This window comes from Fonsecaea erecta (genome assembly GCF_001651985.1).
Source record: "Fonsecaea erecta strain CBS 125763 chromosome Unknown Scaff12, whole genome shotgun sequence".
Classification (NCBI taxonomy): Eukaryota; Fungi; Ascomycota; class Eurotiomycetes; order Chaetothyriales; family Herpotrichiellaceae; genus Fonsecaea; species Fonsecaea erecta.
In genome coordinates, this window is record NW_017387255.1 from 39,408 (window position 1) to 54,764 (window position 15,357).

The 15,357-nt window shown below is 51.5% G+C and overlaps 5 protein-coding genes across 5 annotated transcripts; 3 read left to right on the top strand and 2 right to left on the bottom strand.

Moving 5' to 3' along the window:
- Nucleotides 1-24: 24 nt before the first annotated feature.
- On the top strand, nucleotides 25-1,025 carry AYL99_10579 (succinate dehydrogenase [ubiquinone] iron-sulfur subunit, mitochondrial; the record flags this gene model as incomplete). The annotated part of the gene is made up of 3 exons (XM_018842085.1): nucleotides 25-442; nucleotides 499-650; nucleotides 702-1,025. 3 exons carry the CDS (start codon nucleotides 25-27, stop codon nucleotides 1,023-1,025), a joined length of 894 nt encoding a protein of 297 aa, XP_018688246.1.
- A 433-nt stretch (nucleotides 1,026-1,458) lies between these two features.
- Nucleotides 1,459-2,574, top strand: AYL99_10580 (hypothetical protein; the record flags this gene model as incomplete). The annotated part of the gene is made up of 1 exon (XM_018842086.1): nucleotides 1,459-2,574. The coding sequence occupies one exon, from the start codon at nucleotides 1,459-1,461 to the stop codon at nucleotides 2,572-2,574; it is 1,116 nt and encodes a 371-aa protein (XP_018688247.1).
- Nucleotides 2,575-2,832: 258 nt separating this feature from the next.
- Nucleotides 2,833-7,666, top strand: AYL99_10581 (hypothetical protein; the record flags this gene model as incomplete). Its single annotated transcript, XM_018842087.1, has 7 exons — nucleotides 2,833-2,918; nucleotides 2,976-3,180; nucleotides 3,231-3,374; nucleotides 3,472-3,545; nucleotides 3,591-3,827; nucleotides 3,878-7,301; nucleotides 7,349-7,666. 7 exons carry the CDS (start codon nucleotides 2,833-2,835, stop codon nucleotides 7,664-7,666), a joined length of 4,488 nt encoding a protein of 1,495 aa, XP_018688248.1.
- Nucleotides 7,667-7,891: 225 nt separating this feature from the next.
- On the bottom strand, nucleotides 7,892-8,941 carry AYL99_10582 (hypothetical protein; the record flags this gene model as incomplete). The annotated part of the gene is made up of 1 exon (XM_018842088.1): nucleotides 7,892-8,941. One exon carries the CDS (start codon nucleotides 8,939-8,941, stop codon nucleotides 7,892-7,894), a length of 1,050 nt encoding a protein of 349 aa, XP_018688249.1.
- A 1,285-nt stretch (nucleotides 8,942-10,226) lies between these two features.
- AYL99_10583 (hypothetical protein) lies at nucleotides 10,227-14,703 on the bottom strand (the record flags this gene model as incomplete). The annotated part of the gene is made up of 3 exons (XM_018842089.1): nucleotides 10,227-13,126; nucleotides 13,176-13,689; nucleotides 13,741-14,703. 3 exons carry the CDS (start codon nucleotides 14,701-14,703, stop codon nucleotides 10,227-10,229), a joined length of 4,377 nt encoding a protein of 1,458 aa, XP_018688250.1.
- Nucleotides 14,704-15,357: the final 654 nt, after the last annotated feature.

The following is a 15,357-nucleotide window of genomic DNA, read 5'->3' on the forward strand; positions in this document are numbered from 1 at the left end:
ACCTGGCAAGCTTTAACATTGGCCATGGCAGCTCTACGCACAGCATCGCGCCTCGTGGCGCCCGCCCGAGCTACCATCCGATCTTCCTACGCTGCGAGATCATACGCCACCGTCACCAAGGACAGTGCCTATGATCTGTCCGCCAGCCGACCTCCGGTCCCTCCGTCGAAGACCAGCACGGTGCAAGAACCAAGACCAGACAAAGATGCAAAGATCAAGACCTTCCACATCTACAGGTGGAACCCAGACGAGCCGACGTCGAAACCTAGGATGCAGACATACACTCTGGATTTGAACAAGACTGGCCCCATGATGCTGGATGCGCTGATTCGGATCAAGAATGAGGTGGACCCGACACTCACCTTCCGTCGCAGCTGTCGAGAGGGTATCTGCGGCAGCTGCGCCATGAACATTGATGGAGTGAACACCCTTGCGTGCCTGTGTAAGATTTGTGACCCGTTCCTGGTGTATACATCTCGAATTGACAATGCGTTACAGGCCGAATCCCCACGGATACATCCAAGGATTCCCGAATCTACCCCTTGCCGCACACCTACGTGGTCAAAGACTTGGTCCCTGACCTGACGCAATTTTACAAGCAATACAAATCTATCAAGCCTTTCTTGCAACGAGACACAAAGTCACCGGATGTGGGTTTTCTGGTTGTGTTCAAGAAGATTTATATACTGATAGCATCCCAGGGCAAGGAAAACCGACAGTCGCCGGCCGAACGGAAGAAGTTGGATGGACTATACGAATGCATCCTCTGCGCTTGCTGCTCGACCTCATGCCCATCTTATTGGTGGAACAGTGACCAATATCTGGGCCCTGCCATCCTCCTTCAATCCTACCGCTGGCTAGCTGACTCTCGTGATGAACGCAAGGCCGAGCGCAAGGAAGCACTGGACAACAGCATGAGCTTGTACCGTTGCCACACCATTTTGAACTGCTCAAGGACCTGCCCGAAGGGCCTCAACCCTGCCAAGGCAATTGCAGAGATCAAGAAGAGCATGTCATTTGCTTAGTTTGTGTGAAGCGACAGAATTCAGGTTAGGAATGGACTATCGTGGCTGTTCGGTGTTATTGAGGTCCATCAACCACGCAATTTGGTCCGCTCAGATAGCAAAATGCTGTACATATAAATGCAGTGCATGATATTTGATGACTTGACAATAGCCGAGCTTCTCATGTTCATAATACCTACAAATGCGAGAGACACAGCCTATGCCCTTGCACAACTACAAGTACGGAGCACCGAGCAGGATCACGGCGTCATCACTATTGGCGGGCATTCTCCTGCCTTATGAACATGCGGAATGCGCTAACGCACTCGGCCGAAAAGGTTTCCGTAGTCCCAATGCGTTAATTAGAAATGCAAACCCATAACAATCGCGCAATTCAGCCTAGGTATTGCGATTCTGTCTCCAGCAGGTCTGAGAGCAAATACATATGTATACAATGGAGACCTCGTGTCGAGCTCTCGGCAGCTTACAGCTATGGATCGATTCCCTCAAGCCCTCCACCGGCCGGAGAACGCGTTCGGCGGAGTGCGTCCCGACCACGTCGCAGGCAAGACAGCAACAGTCCTTCTCCGATAGGGTCTTCGATCAGCTTCCCTCCATCCATAAGACTTCCACTGCGGGTGATGGCGATGAGGAGACGGTCTTGTATCTGGGATATGGGTCTAACCTGAGCGCCGAGACGTTCAGAGGGAAGAGAGGTATACGTCCGGTATCGCAAGTCAACGTTCTCGTACCGAGCCTATCTTTGACCTTTGATCTACCGGGAATACCATATTCTGAACCGTGCTTTGCAAATGTACGCTACAGAGAGGTGACACCTCAGGAAGACGGAGACAACGCGATATCGAAAGACTACCACAAAGATCATTGGCGAAAAGGTCTGGTTGGCGTGGTCTACGAAGTGACCAAGTCCGACTTTGTGCACATAATTGCTACAGAAGGAGGGGGTGCAGGGTATCACGACGTACTCGTTGATTGCTACGCGCTCAATGGAGGTCCAACGGAGGATGTTCCTCTGATGCCGTCAGGGCAACCTTTCAAAGCACATACGCTCTTCGCACCCAACAAGACAAATCGACCAGACCCTTCCTACGCGCAACCAAGTCCGAGATATCTCAAACTGATAACAGATGGCGCCGAAGAGCACGGGTTGCCTCTCGAATATCAAGCCTTCCTCCATCAGATTCGAACATTTCACATGACAACCACGAAGCAGAAACTGGGCTCATTCATCTTTCTCAGCGTGTGGTCTCCTTTCTTCTTGTTCTTTATGGGTGGAGCCGCTGCAGTATTCCTGAGACCAGACGGAACGTATCCGAAGTGGTTTGCCAAGTTCTTGAATGCTATGTTTGAGGCATGTTGGGCTAGCTACGACCACTTCTTCAAGGAGATTTTTGGAGATGGCGAGAGGACGATAGGGCAGAAGGATGAAAATCATGATAATGATATCGAATATAGGAGGAGTGATTTCGTGCTGGACGAGAAAGAGCCATTGATTGAACGATTTCAACATAAATACGGGGCAGTGAGTACGGTGGAACGAATCGTATGAAGATGAGTGTATGAAAAGCTCAAGAAGGATGTTTTTGATAGACTGCTTTGGATTGATTTCTGCTTGATTTGAAGTATGACCAGTGTTTTGAGTATTCGGTGAGTTGAACCAAGAATTTGTGCTCTTTCACATCAGTGGCCACTTGCAACGACCGATTTAACTCGGTCATCTGCTCTTCCTGCTTCACTCATCCCCAGTCCTCAGAATTACGACTCGTTCCCTCATTTCATTGCTCGTGACCCGATGCCATCTCCCACAATGGACAAGCAGTCTCAGTTCCAGGCCTCGTTTTCTGCTCTTGTGAAATGTCTCCAACAGGGCTTCCAGAAAGGGGGAATCGTGAGGTCAGTCTCCGCCATTGAGCATTACATACGGAGAAGCTGATCAGATCTTCCCTACAGCCTACCAGCCGACATCGTCAAGCCCTTCAGGCAACCCTTCACTCCAACTGAAAGCTCTTCACTTCGCGATCTACAGAAGGCTTTGGAGAACGGGCAGCCCAAGAATATCAACCGTCTTGATTCACAGTCTTTCTACGTCGTCACCTCGGTCGTTCTTCAATTCCCCTATTCAGAAACACAGAGCAAGTTGCTATATCTTTTCATGGTTCGTGGGTTTCCGTGTCTGCTGGAATCGGGCTAGACTCATTCAGTCAGGACACTATCCGACGATACAAAGATGAGCATACTCTCGCTCCAGTCTTGTCCCTGGCCCGCGCAACCACTATTTCTCCCGCAGAAGCCAAAGAACAGGGTGACTATATTGGAAGGAAGCTGGGCACTTGCATACTGCGCCATCTGGTCAGTAGTGAGAAAATACCACAGCATCGCTGGAGGGTACGAGCTTCCACTCTATCATCTAGCCTCCGGAGTGTTGTACCAAGCTGACAGTGCATAGCTGGCGCAATTCCTCTCCGTCTTGCTTCGCTCCAGTTCGGTCGTGGCAAACCAGATCATGGAAACTGATGAAAGGTACTCGGAAGCTTGCTAATGATTTCATCACTAACTTGAGGGCAGCCCGTACTTGGAAACCATTCTCGCAACAGGAGAGAGCTATTTCCTTCGCATACTGATAGCCGACGTGGTCCGAGAGCTACTCTTCAATGGTGCAGAAAGAGAGCCTCTTAAGAAATCATGCAACCGACGTAGTATTGTGGATGATTTCCCCCTTTCAAAGAACGGCGATTCTATGTGGTTGAGCAAAATTGTTGATCACCTCAGTGCACATGATGTTGCAAGAGCATCTGTCGGACGGTACGGAGATCGTTTACGCTTGGTGCGATGTTTCAGCTAATCTTCTGCAGATCTGAGCGCATATTCCGGGTACAACGCCTCGAATGTGACGGAAACGAGTATTTCGACTGTCCCTCCCCCTTCATCGCAACCGTGTCGCACGATATCTCATTACTAGTACCCAACGGGCAGGACATGCTCACATTGTTTTCAGTCCCTGTGTCGAAAAATATCTCCCTCAATCACCAAACATCAGAGTCCGAATCATCGACGGTCCTTGAAATCAGATACCCTGGGATCGAAGGAGACAAGCACATAAATGGATCCAAAGGTGCGATAAACAGCCTCACTATTACTCTGTGTGATAAGGATACAGTGGAAGACTTTATCCAAATGATTGAGGAGCAGCGGTGTGACAATACGCTGCTTGGCTTGCCAAGTGTTCCGAGAAGTCCTAAAAGGCACTCTGTTGCTTTTATTGAGCTGGGATCAGCTTCTACAGGCGGAAATCATGAAAAGCGTGCAAGATGGAACGCTTCGACAATCCCTGAGGCTGATGCTTCTTCCCCTCTTCACAATATTTCATTGCGTGCACAACAAAAACAGGACTTGACAGCTACATCTACGAGGCAAGATCATGCTTCGAAGTTCGAATCTTCCGCGAGTTCCAGTGATAAGTCGGCTGAGGATACACCGGCCTCGAGGCGTCTCCCAGAAACCGAGCCTCTGATTGAACGACTACGTGCTTCGCAGGAAGGTCCAAAAGGTGTGCAGTCAAAAGACAAAGTAAGCCCAGCACAGCCGCAGCTGGGTCACAAGAATTTGGATGCCGACGTCGCGCAAGGCGCTCTGGGAAAGAAACCATCGCCGTATCCGCCTTCTGACGCAACCGAACCAGCTCCTCAAGCTGAACCACTTGATCCAGATCGACACTCCCTTGCCAATAAATCGGATCACAGGTATAACGCTGAGGTGGTGAAAAAAACAACTGCCACTTCGTCGAGAGACGGCCTCGGGTTCTCTGGCGTTGATCACAGACACTGGGGTATTAACCAAATACTTGAATCTACCCCTAAAAACCCCAGACACGATGTTCCTATGGCCAACTTGGTTGGCATCCAACTTGATCCAGGAGGCCATTCTCAAGCTAGCAAAAGTTCAGCCAAAGCTGGTCTTAAGCGGAGGTCGGTCAAAAACTCTACAGCTCCCCAAAAACCACAGCCGCAGAAGCCATCTAAATCCGCTTCAGACGCAGCTGAATTTGACCTTCCGACTTTCGTTGAGGAGGGGACCCGTCCCACAAAGAAAGCAAGGACGAATAATCCTAAGGCTCCGACCAAGGCCTCTGCGAAGGAAACTGCAGGGACAAACGGGCGCGCTCGCAATGCTCAAGCTGCAGTTTCACCAAAACGGCACAAGCACAAGGCAATTGGGAAGAAGTTGACCAAAGCTCCAGAGAAAAAGACTCGGGCGACGGCCGCCTCAACGAGGGCCAGGCGAGCGGCCATAACACCAAAATACATCGAGCTATCTGACGAGGGTGGCGAGGGTGGTGCAGGAGATGCTGAAGAAGAGGAGGAGGAGCCGGCGAACCATGGAATCCGCGACAACATTGAGTGTGCAGAGGATTCGCTTCCACTGACCAAAGGAGCGCTAGAAATTGCTCTTAAAGCCTCACAACACAGTTCCGAATCGAATATTGAAGAGATCATTGACGGAGACAACACTGACATGGACGATGTGCCCACGGAAGTATCACCTGCGCGAGACTCTCCAGATGAGCAAGTTGCACCAAGTCGCAACTCTGTGATTCCATCCACCAGTCATAAACAGAGTCCAGCAAGCAGGAAGCATGTATTGGACCCTCCATTCGCAGTGGCTGTCTCCGAAGATAACCACGATCCAAAGAGAATTAGCCAGCAGAAATCCACCCCTCGGCACGGTCAGAAACGACTGAGTGAAAATTCCATACCTCCTGTGAGTGAGAAGCTACTCCGAAAGACTAGAATCGTCCACTTTAGACCGCAGGGCCCTGAAAATCAGGCTGTCCTTCAAAAGACCCGCTTAGCGCCGATCGACCCCGAAACAATAAATGAGACCAGTCGGAGGCCAGAACATCCAGCACGAATTCAGAGTGAACCTGCGGAAGACGTCGACGAGCGTGTTCTAGACCACACCCCAGAGCCCATGCCGAGGGCAGTGGAACTGGAAGAGGCCTCCTCCATGCGTCATGGCATTGATATGTCAGAGCGGTCTGCTGGAGGCCGAGATATGGATATGAATACACACGCTGACAACGCTGACGAACAAGCCATCGAACTTTATGGCGAATGGAGAACAGATATCTCTTGCGACCAGGAAGCTTCTGAGTATATTGTCTCGGGGCTTGAGGAAGCGGTAAGCGAAGACTCTTTCCATATACCCGACTCTCGTAGCTCGCACAAGACCGATACACAGCGAACGAAGCTGCGAATGCCTCCTGTCTCTGACGCAGAATTACCTTGCGACACTGCTGGAGCCAAGCAACCTCACATTTCTCCAGAGCCGACGCGCCAGTCCATCGGAGTCAGCTCCCTCATGGATCATTTATATCCCCAGACTGAAAAGGTCATCAAAGCCAGCAAACTCCATGCCAGTCACCGAGCAATGGCAATCAAAGAAGTCAGCAGAAGCCACGCTACGCCCAAGGTGGCCCCTAAGAAAGTCATAGGGTCTAGAAAGTCCGAGCCGATACTTGTGTCAGACGATGCGGATATGGTCCGTATCGACAATACTGCAGTTGACATCGTCCCGGTTCCTGTCTTGCGAGCTGTAGCTGTGGGTGAGGACAATACTTATTACAAAACTATTTCACCAAGGCAGGAACATCTACGGGCCACTCCACAGAGCGAACGCGAGTCTTCTGCGTCCCTCAAGCACTGTGCGGCCGAGCCAATGGGCCTGCCTCCGCCACCGACCGCGCCGTTGAGGTCAAACAAGCAGCATTATCCTCTCCGCAAATCCTGGCCTGCAGCACAGGCGGATAGAAAGCCGGCCCTGCTTGAGAAGGCCGTGGATGAAACGCACAAGCCCCTCGCCACCGGGCCTGTCCGAGTGAAAAAAAACCTGAGTCTGCCTCTTGCAAGTCATCAGCCTATGCTCGAACCCGAGCTATCTCCCGCAACGCCTGTCTCTTTCTCTTCACGTCTCAACCTGCATTTGCCTCTTCCAGACAGCGAAAGCTTGAAGAAGACGAATGGCGAAGAGACGGATCGAAAAATCGGTAATGGCAGCTTGACCCTTGTGGACGGGGACGAAACGGGCTTGAGAGATCGTTCGGGCCAAGGACCCAGGCTAGGACGGAGACAACCATCCGAGTCTAGAGATGATAGCTCTGAGATCACATCCCCCTTGCCCAAAACGAAAGATGTCAGAGGAGGCGACTCGATGGTGGGTGTCATATCTGCCCGCGAATCTCAACAGGAAATTTTAGATGCAATTATTAATATAACCAATGTGAGTTTGTCGCCGATGCCTCGGGGCCCACGCTGACGCTTGCGTAGGATGTTCTGTTCCGGTTCGGCGCGGAAGAAGACGCCATCCACGCCAAAGTCGACGAGTATGACCGTGGAGGGAATAAAGTCGTGCACACGCTCACCGACACATGGGACCATCGTCTGGACCACGAGCGCCGCATCCTGGTGGATGTGTTGGAAGCAGAGAACGGTGTCCTCACGTCGGCGCTGCAGCTCGTGAAAGACGAAGAGAAATCTGGTGGTGCGTGGAAGGAGACGGTGTATGATCAGGAGTTGACGGGGAAGGTACAGGAGAAGAGGGACAACCTTGTCAGGAAGATTGAAAAGTTGCGGAAGAGAGGCTGAGCTGTCGGGTGGGGAATTGGGAGTTAGTTCGACCATATTCATTGTGGAAAAATGTGGTTTTATCACTGTATGTTTGTAGGAGATGATCTGATGTCGAACATGGACGGATCCACACAAAAGACATATGTTCAAATGCATATAAGCGGAGGCCATACTGAAACGACAAAAGCATCCATCTTCCCCAGAGCCCTAGACTTTTTGGACCAAAGAGTATCGTCTTGGTCATCAGAAATGCCGTCCTGTAGCCGCCTGAGCCAGGAATTCCTCAGGCATATCGATCTTCTCCTCCGTACAATTCCCTTCCTTGTCGACCAAGACGCCATGGTTCTTTTCAATCACCTTCCATTCCTCGATCTTGTAAGTTGTGGGCTCGCTGGCCACAATGACGTGCTTGCCGTGGTCCTCAGGCTTGAGGGTGGCGTTGGGGTTCTTTGTGCCTGAGGCATTGTCCGGATATTTCCTGTTCAAAGTCACGCCGGCCTTGGTGCTGTAGTACAAGCTCGGTGGGTTCTCGATGGCGTGGTTGCGTAGACGCACGGCGATCAGCTGCTCGCCGTCAGTGCAGCACACGTTTAACGAACAGGCCTGGACGTTCTCCGCGCCCAGCGTCTCCTGTTGCAGTCGAACGACGGTGTGGAAGGCAGCAGTTAGTGCGTCAATCATTTCTCGCGGCGTATATTGACGCTCCCAGCTGTCCGGGCCTGGGCCGGCGGCCTTGGTCAGGTTGGTCATGTACAGCGCCGCCAGGTGCTCCGAGTCGGTGGTGCCGTGGATGTTCTCGTAAGCCGACTTCTCCATCAGACTGAGCATCGGCCGGCGGATGTCTGCGAAGTGCGAGATCAAGCCGTTGTGCATGATTGTGTGCCGGCCAAAGACGAAGGGGTGGTTGTTGATCGCCGCCACCGAGGTGCCCGTTGCGGCACGGATGTGGGCGAATACAGCAGTCGTAGACGTGCCGGCGCAGATACTGTGGAAGTTGGCGTCGTTGTTTGGCGGTGTGGCATTTTTGTATGTGGCAGGCCGGCTTCCATCAATGCTGTTGATGAACGAGGAGCGGACGGGCGTGTACCATACGAGTCCGAAGCCGTCGACGTTGTTGAGGCGGTTACGCAGGGTGATCTCGAGCTTGGACGTCTGCTCACCAGGGACGTGCGAGAAGAGCTTTGGCAAGTAGTGGTCATGGACTTGTTTGGCGATGCCGTGTTCAGGAGTGATGAGGACGTCCTCAAGTAGGCATTCCTCGTCGGGCGAGATGTAGGCGAACCACCGACACATGTTGTACGTATGTCTTTGACTTTTCTTTGGAAATACCTCTTTGCTCTTGTTTGATTTTTCTCTTTGGTTCTTGTTGTAGCTATGAGCAATACAGAGTTTACACGAATACTGCCTTCATGTACAAAACGAAAAGGACAATTGAATCTGAAAGTATTTCCCGTACAAATGTGGTGGTCAGGCCACACACACACTTACAGGACGGCAGATATCTCAGGCAGGAGTGGAGGATGGCAGTTTATTGCGAGCCCCCAAATATTTATTTGGCGAGAGAGGACGTTGAAGGATTGAATGGGTAAAAGAAACAGGAAAAAAGGAAAAAAAGGAAGCCCGAAGGAGGATACGAGGTACATAGAGGAGCTGAGAACCAACACCAGCACCGCCAGCTCCTTCCTGCTTACAAGTTTCCCCACGGACTCACATTTCTGCTCTCCCAGCTGCGTGTACATGTTTTGACCTTTCCGCTTCGAGGACGTCGTGACACTCGAACTGGGAATAAGATGCCGGTGCATTGTCACAGATCTTGTCTGTGGTATCCTGCGATCTCTGTGCCACGTAATCGGTCAATCAGCTCTGCAGGGGGATTTCGGGAAAAAGGTGGTGTGGGTGTGGTGGGTGTGGTGGGTGTGGTGGGTGTGATGGTGGCACCAGTGGAAGCAGGCGGCTGGTGGTGGGAAGGATCCAGTTACGTCATTAGTCGCAGGGGGGCTAAGCTTTTGCCAAGTCATGACGCGCTCTAGCCTCTCCACGGGTCTGGAGGTGCCAAGACATATGCATAGCTTCACTTTACCTTCACTTGCTGGCAGAAGAGGACAGGCAGCAACTACCACATGTTCATGAGCAATGCGTCTCAGGATCACAGCAAGTGTTGGAGCGATGGAAGGGGGTTTTCGAGCGCTACGGTAGTGATCTCAACTACCAATTTGCACAGGCAGGGGAGGCAGGAAGTTCTCGTCAGTTCTAGGGCTCGCGTGGTATGCGTGTGAGGGAAGGGCATATGTTACAGAGCCTATCTTGATGAATCTAGTTGGAAGTGGGAGCAGTACCTCTACCATACCATCGTTTGAGGAATCGCATGCTACATCATGCTCCTTCGAAAAAACTCTCCACCCCTCGCCTTCTCAAAAATTGCATATGGACCACGAACAGTGTCTTCGAGATCTCCATACTCGCTCGGAACCCAGTCGCCAGGGGCGCGGTGACTCGTCGCCCCTATCCACGTAGCCAACTCAGCATCGCCGACAGCACGATCAGATACTATAAGTAGGTATTGGCAATGCAATCAGTCTCACAGCTCCTCCACCTCCACCTCCCCCTCTTCTTCTTCTTCTTCTTCTTCTTCCCTCGCACCCGTCTCATACAGCCTCCTCAGCGCCGAAGGCTGCGCGAATAGGGCGCCAGGGCAATCAAACTCCACCAGCCGTCCGCCCTCCAGGACGGCGACGCGGTCACTGTTCAGCACAGCGTCGAGCCGCTGATGCGGTCCCGCAACGGCCACGATCGTGTACCCGGAAAACTCGTCCCGGATCGCACGCCACACTGCCTTCGCGCGGGCCGGGCTCAAGTGGCTTGTCGGCTCATCGAGGAGCAGCACGCCTTTGGGTTCGGGGTGTTTCTGCTTTTCTCGATTGTTGCTGTTGTTGCCGGCGTTGTCGTGTTTGCTCTTGCGGAGGATGGCCCGAGCCAGGCTGAAGAGCTGCTTCTCGCTCTGGGACAACAACTCGGAAGTGACCATCGCATCTAGTCCGCCTTTCTTTTCGAGCGTGGGCCACAGAAAGAATTTGGCCAATGCTGAGATGATTTGTGCGTCATTATGCTCGCCACTGGGATCCACATTGAACCGTATAGTTCTCTGCTGGACGAGAAAGGTGTCTCTGGGAACGGTGGTGATACGTTCTTGGATCATCGCGTGAGCGATGGTGCTGACATCTATGCCGTCGATACTGATCAAGCCTTGTGATAAATCCAACAGTCTCGATATGGTCAGAAGAAGGGAAGTCTTGCCACTCCCCGGACGCCCGCAGACCGCTATCATTTCACCTGGACGAATTGACATTGTGATGTTGATGAGCGCATTGTTGGCCGTACTGTAACCCGCAGTAATGTTATGGAGCTCGATACTGCCGTGGCTCGGCCAAGTAGGCCGGATTTGGGCGCTTGCTGTTGGTGTCTTCTCTTCTGGTGTATCGGTTGCAAACTCTCGAATGCGCGATATCGACCCTAGTGATATCTCCAAGAGTGTCCAGTACTGAAGCAGAGTAGACAAAATCTCATTGAAGCTAAGGATGTTGTTAAGAGATAGACCTAAAGAACCCGGATTAGTGGATGTCCGCAGGCTGACGGCCAGAGTCATCACGATCAAAGCCAGAGCGGCGATGACCAGGTCTAGCACCAGTTGGAGCCACCTTTGTGCGCAGTAGAGCAAGTAGTAGGGGATTTGCGAGTCGTCGAGCTTCTTGATCATGGTCTCCGTAAATTGTCGCTCCCAGTGAAGGCTCCGGATACTGCTGATCCCTTTGATTGTTTCGAGGAAATGGGAATACAGCGGGCTTCTCAGTTCCAGCTCAATAACCCGGAGTCGACGAGACGTTCGAAGATAGACCCACTGAATAAGGAACAGCGCAAGCAGGACCGCGGGAACAGTCAGAGCCATCCATCTTGATCCATTGCATATCAGTGCCAAAGATCCAACGGTCCAAAAGAGATAGATGGTGGTGCAGAGCACGCCAGTGGGCAGCTGGGACTCAATCAGAGTCATATCCTGACTGAACCTGTTGAGCAACACGCCGACGTCCGCCTTTGCAAGAAACAAATAAGTCGCGTTCGTGACAGTATCGAGGAGTATTCGATGCAAGTTTGCCGCAGATTCCGGCACCAGCTTGAGGAACATTGCCCAGGTAGTGACACCGTAAAATACGGCATTGCCACATGCCAGAATGAGATAAGGGGGCGTCCACTTCGCAAAATCAAGGCCACCGTCGGCGGTCCACCACTGCAAGATGACCTGGGACATGTAATAGCACACTGTCTGTACGGTGGCCGACAGGAAAAACAAAACCACCCACACCCAGTTCATGCTTTTGAAATAATAAACGTAGTCCGAGAAGTCACTCTCATTGCGGCCAAGTTTCTCGACCATGACGGACTTGGGAACAACTTTGAAGGTTTTGTCTTTTTCGATAGCGTCGGTTGTGTTCAATTCTGTGATGTGTTCGGGTTCATCCGTATCGGCCTCGAAAATTCCATCGTGCAGTTTGGCTGTTTTCTGAATCAAACTGACATTTCTGTCGCGATCAATCGTGATCAGACTGTCCGCAATCTCTGCATAGCGTGCAGTCTGGGCAACAATAATCCCAGTTGCATGGAGTTTTCGGAGCAGCCCATCCTGGCCCAATAATCGCTTCATCACTACTCGTTGCGTCTGGAGGCCGGAAGCACTGAATAAATTGTCAAGCACAATCAACTGAGGCCGCTGGTACAGAGCACGAGCGAGCACGATACGCTGTTTTTGGCCTCCATTGAGAATGGAACCTTGCCCGTCAATATGCGTCAAATCGCCGCGTGGCAGCGATAGTAATTCGTTGTGGAGAGCACATGCCACAAGGATAGTCTGATACCAGTCCTCATCACAAGACTCAATATTTTTGCCGCAAATATTCTCCCGCACAGTACCCGTAAAGAGCCATGGAGTTTTTTCGCACAAGATAATTCCACCCCTTGACTGTATTGGTTCAGAGTGATTAATCTCACTCATCACAGCTCGCAAAAATATGGATCTAGCTGAGCCGCTCGGCCCAAGGATGAACGTGATGCTTCCGGGATAGAGAATTGAATCCAGATTTCGAAGTATATCATGAGAACCATCTAGCATTCTGAGGCCGGAAGGAGATATACATGAGTCGTCAGATTTTGGCTGATCCGATAGACCACCCAGTTCAGTACTGTCTCGACTTGGTGTATCAGCTTGTGATTTCAGTAGATGTGCCTCGATCCTGCTGAGACAGCCAATACATGCAGCTCCAGCGGGATAAGCTGTCAGGATCTCGGCGGCAGGAGTTGTAACCAAAGAGATGAGAGCAAGACTTGTGAAGGCGTCAGAGGCGTTCAGTGAGGCAGAACCCTCAATTCTAGCCTTGATGGCATATGCAATGAAGGTTACGACAGCAGCGAGAGCGGGTGGTACGTTTCCTGTCAAAAGTCAGACATTTCGATTGCGCGTAGATAATGGTGCACCCACCCAGGGTATTCAGCCAAATAGTCGCATGACGAAATTTCACCTGGAAGCGCAATTCGCGCAGTCTTTCGCTTTGCAGCATCAAATGTATGGGTCGGGTGAAACCCAAGGTTTTGACGATTTTCAAAGACCCCAATACGTCTGCCGTTAAGGAGATTCTTTGTTGGACCGCATCGTTCCATACCTTGACTTTTCCGCCTATCGTCACGGTGACTCTAGAATCGGCAGTGATGCTGAAGAGAACAACAATTAGCGGCATGACAGACACCCACCCCAACTGCAATGCGAGCAGAATAGTCCCAGCGACGAGTTCCAGGGGTCGAGACCAAAGATCAGGAAGCACAGCTAAGCTTTGGCAGATCCGGTCGACGTCGGTGCTCATAAGCGTCAGGACGGCGGAGGGATCATCCAGAGACCGGTCGCTGGAGAGTGTTTCAGAGTATATGAGCGCGACCAGGGCGCCTCTGGCTAAGGTAATATGCCGGTAGAGCTGATGCTTGTAGAGAGCGGTCGATATCTAACAGCCCCGGATTAGCCCACAATCCATCATCAGGTTCAGGCTCTGTACCGCTATTCCAACGTAAATACAACCAGTAGCTGCTATGAGACCGTAACCGATATCATTTTCTGACCGTGGCTGAGCTAGGTAATCAGTGGCTCGACGAATGAGGAACGGCTGGGCGAACAGGAATCCGCTGTAGCTGAGCCGAGCTGGTATTGTGGACAAGATAGACCACCGAAGTGCTCTCCATAGTGTCCGCAGAAGAGGCCATCTAACTTGGTGGTCTTGCTTCGACCACTCATCGTGTATTCGTCGGTGAATAGTTGTAGAGTTGAGCTTGTTGTCAATTACACCGAGATCTTCAAAAGAAATCACTTTCTTAAACCCTTGAATGAACAAACTATTCATCCAGACGAACAGCCCACGACTCAAAATACTGCTGGTGGTTTCCACTGACAGCGCTTGATACTGCACTTCGAGAAAGCTTCTCTTGCTCCGCGCTTCAAGTAAGAGCATGAGAGCTTTGACTCCAAGCGCTGCGGAAAATACTCCTGCAAGATCACCATAACCATGTAACAGGTATAGTGTGCGGGTTTGAGGGATGTCAAGAATGATTGAGAGGGCAAGGTAGGAGTTGAGAAGGGTCGAAGGTCGAACAGAACGATGATGTTCGAGGTATGACAGAGGAGCAATGAATATCGCCACGCACATTGCCAGCACAGTCGCAGAAAGGGACGTGGTGTTTTCAGTGGACGTTGCCGCAGTATACAGCAGCAGGAGGACCAGTTGAATGACGGCCAGGAAACAAGCGATTGTGACTTTGGTAATAGAAGCCCATCCATACTTGGTGGTACGAGCTGGTACATGAAGTAGAACCCATAGGCGCGAGGCCGCAAAAAGCAGGAAGATAGTATTGGGAACAATGGAGAGGATGCTTTGCTCGAAGAGGAGAGTGAAGTCAAAGGATCGAGCACAAGAGGCCACCACTGGGCCAAATGTATTGTCCGCCCAGGATTCGCAGCTTGCCATTGTCGAATTTCATCCCTCAGTCTGTATGAGGCGAAGAGAGATACATGCTGGATAGCATTAACATCAAGAGCGACCGGAAAACAAGGCAGCAATGTTCTTCGGGGAAGATCCTGAGGGTGATCTGCATAGTTCTCACAAATAGGCTACCTGCTGGCACTGGGCAGAGGGTCGGGGTTGATTCAAGCATCTAGTGGCAGATCGCCGAAGTGCCCTGGCTCTGACGGTGCATTGATCTCTTCTGTCGATCCCATGGGTACTTCTGTCGCTCCTTATCAGAGCCGGCCCCGGTTATACCTCCCGGGCACTGATGAAACCTACCTAGGCTCGATGAAGCAGGCGAGAAATCAGCCAGGAAAATGCTTTCGTAGTAGCAGATGGTAGGCGGGGGGCCGCTCTGCACAGTCGCTTTTGACACTGACATCCCACTGCGGCTAGTGGGCTCAAAGCCAATGGAATAGAATGCAATGATTTCAAGGCACAGTACTTGTTCTCTGGGCAAGGACTGAGCCAGGGAACAAGGACTGAGTGCTTCTGCCCTGCTGAAGAAGAGCTATTCGGATACGAATACTCTTCCGGACCAATTAGATCCGCGCCTTTTTATTCGGCAAAGTTACCTACTATTTACGGTCTCACTTCGCTCAACAGGCACGTAGG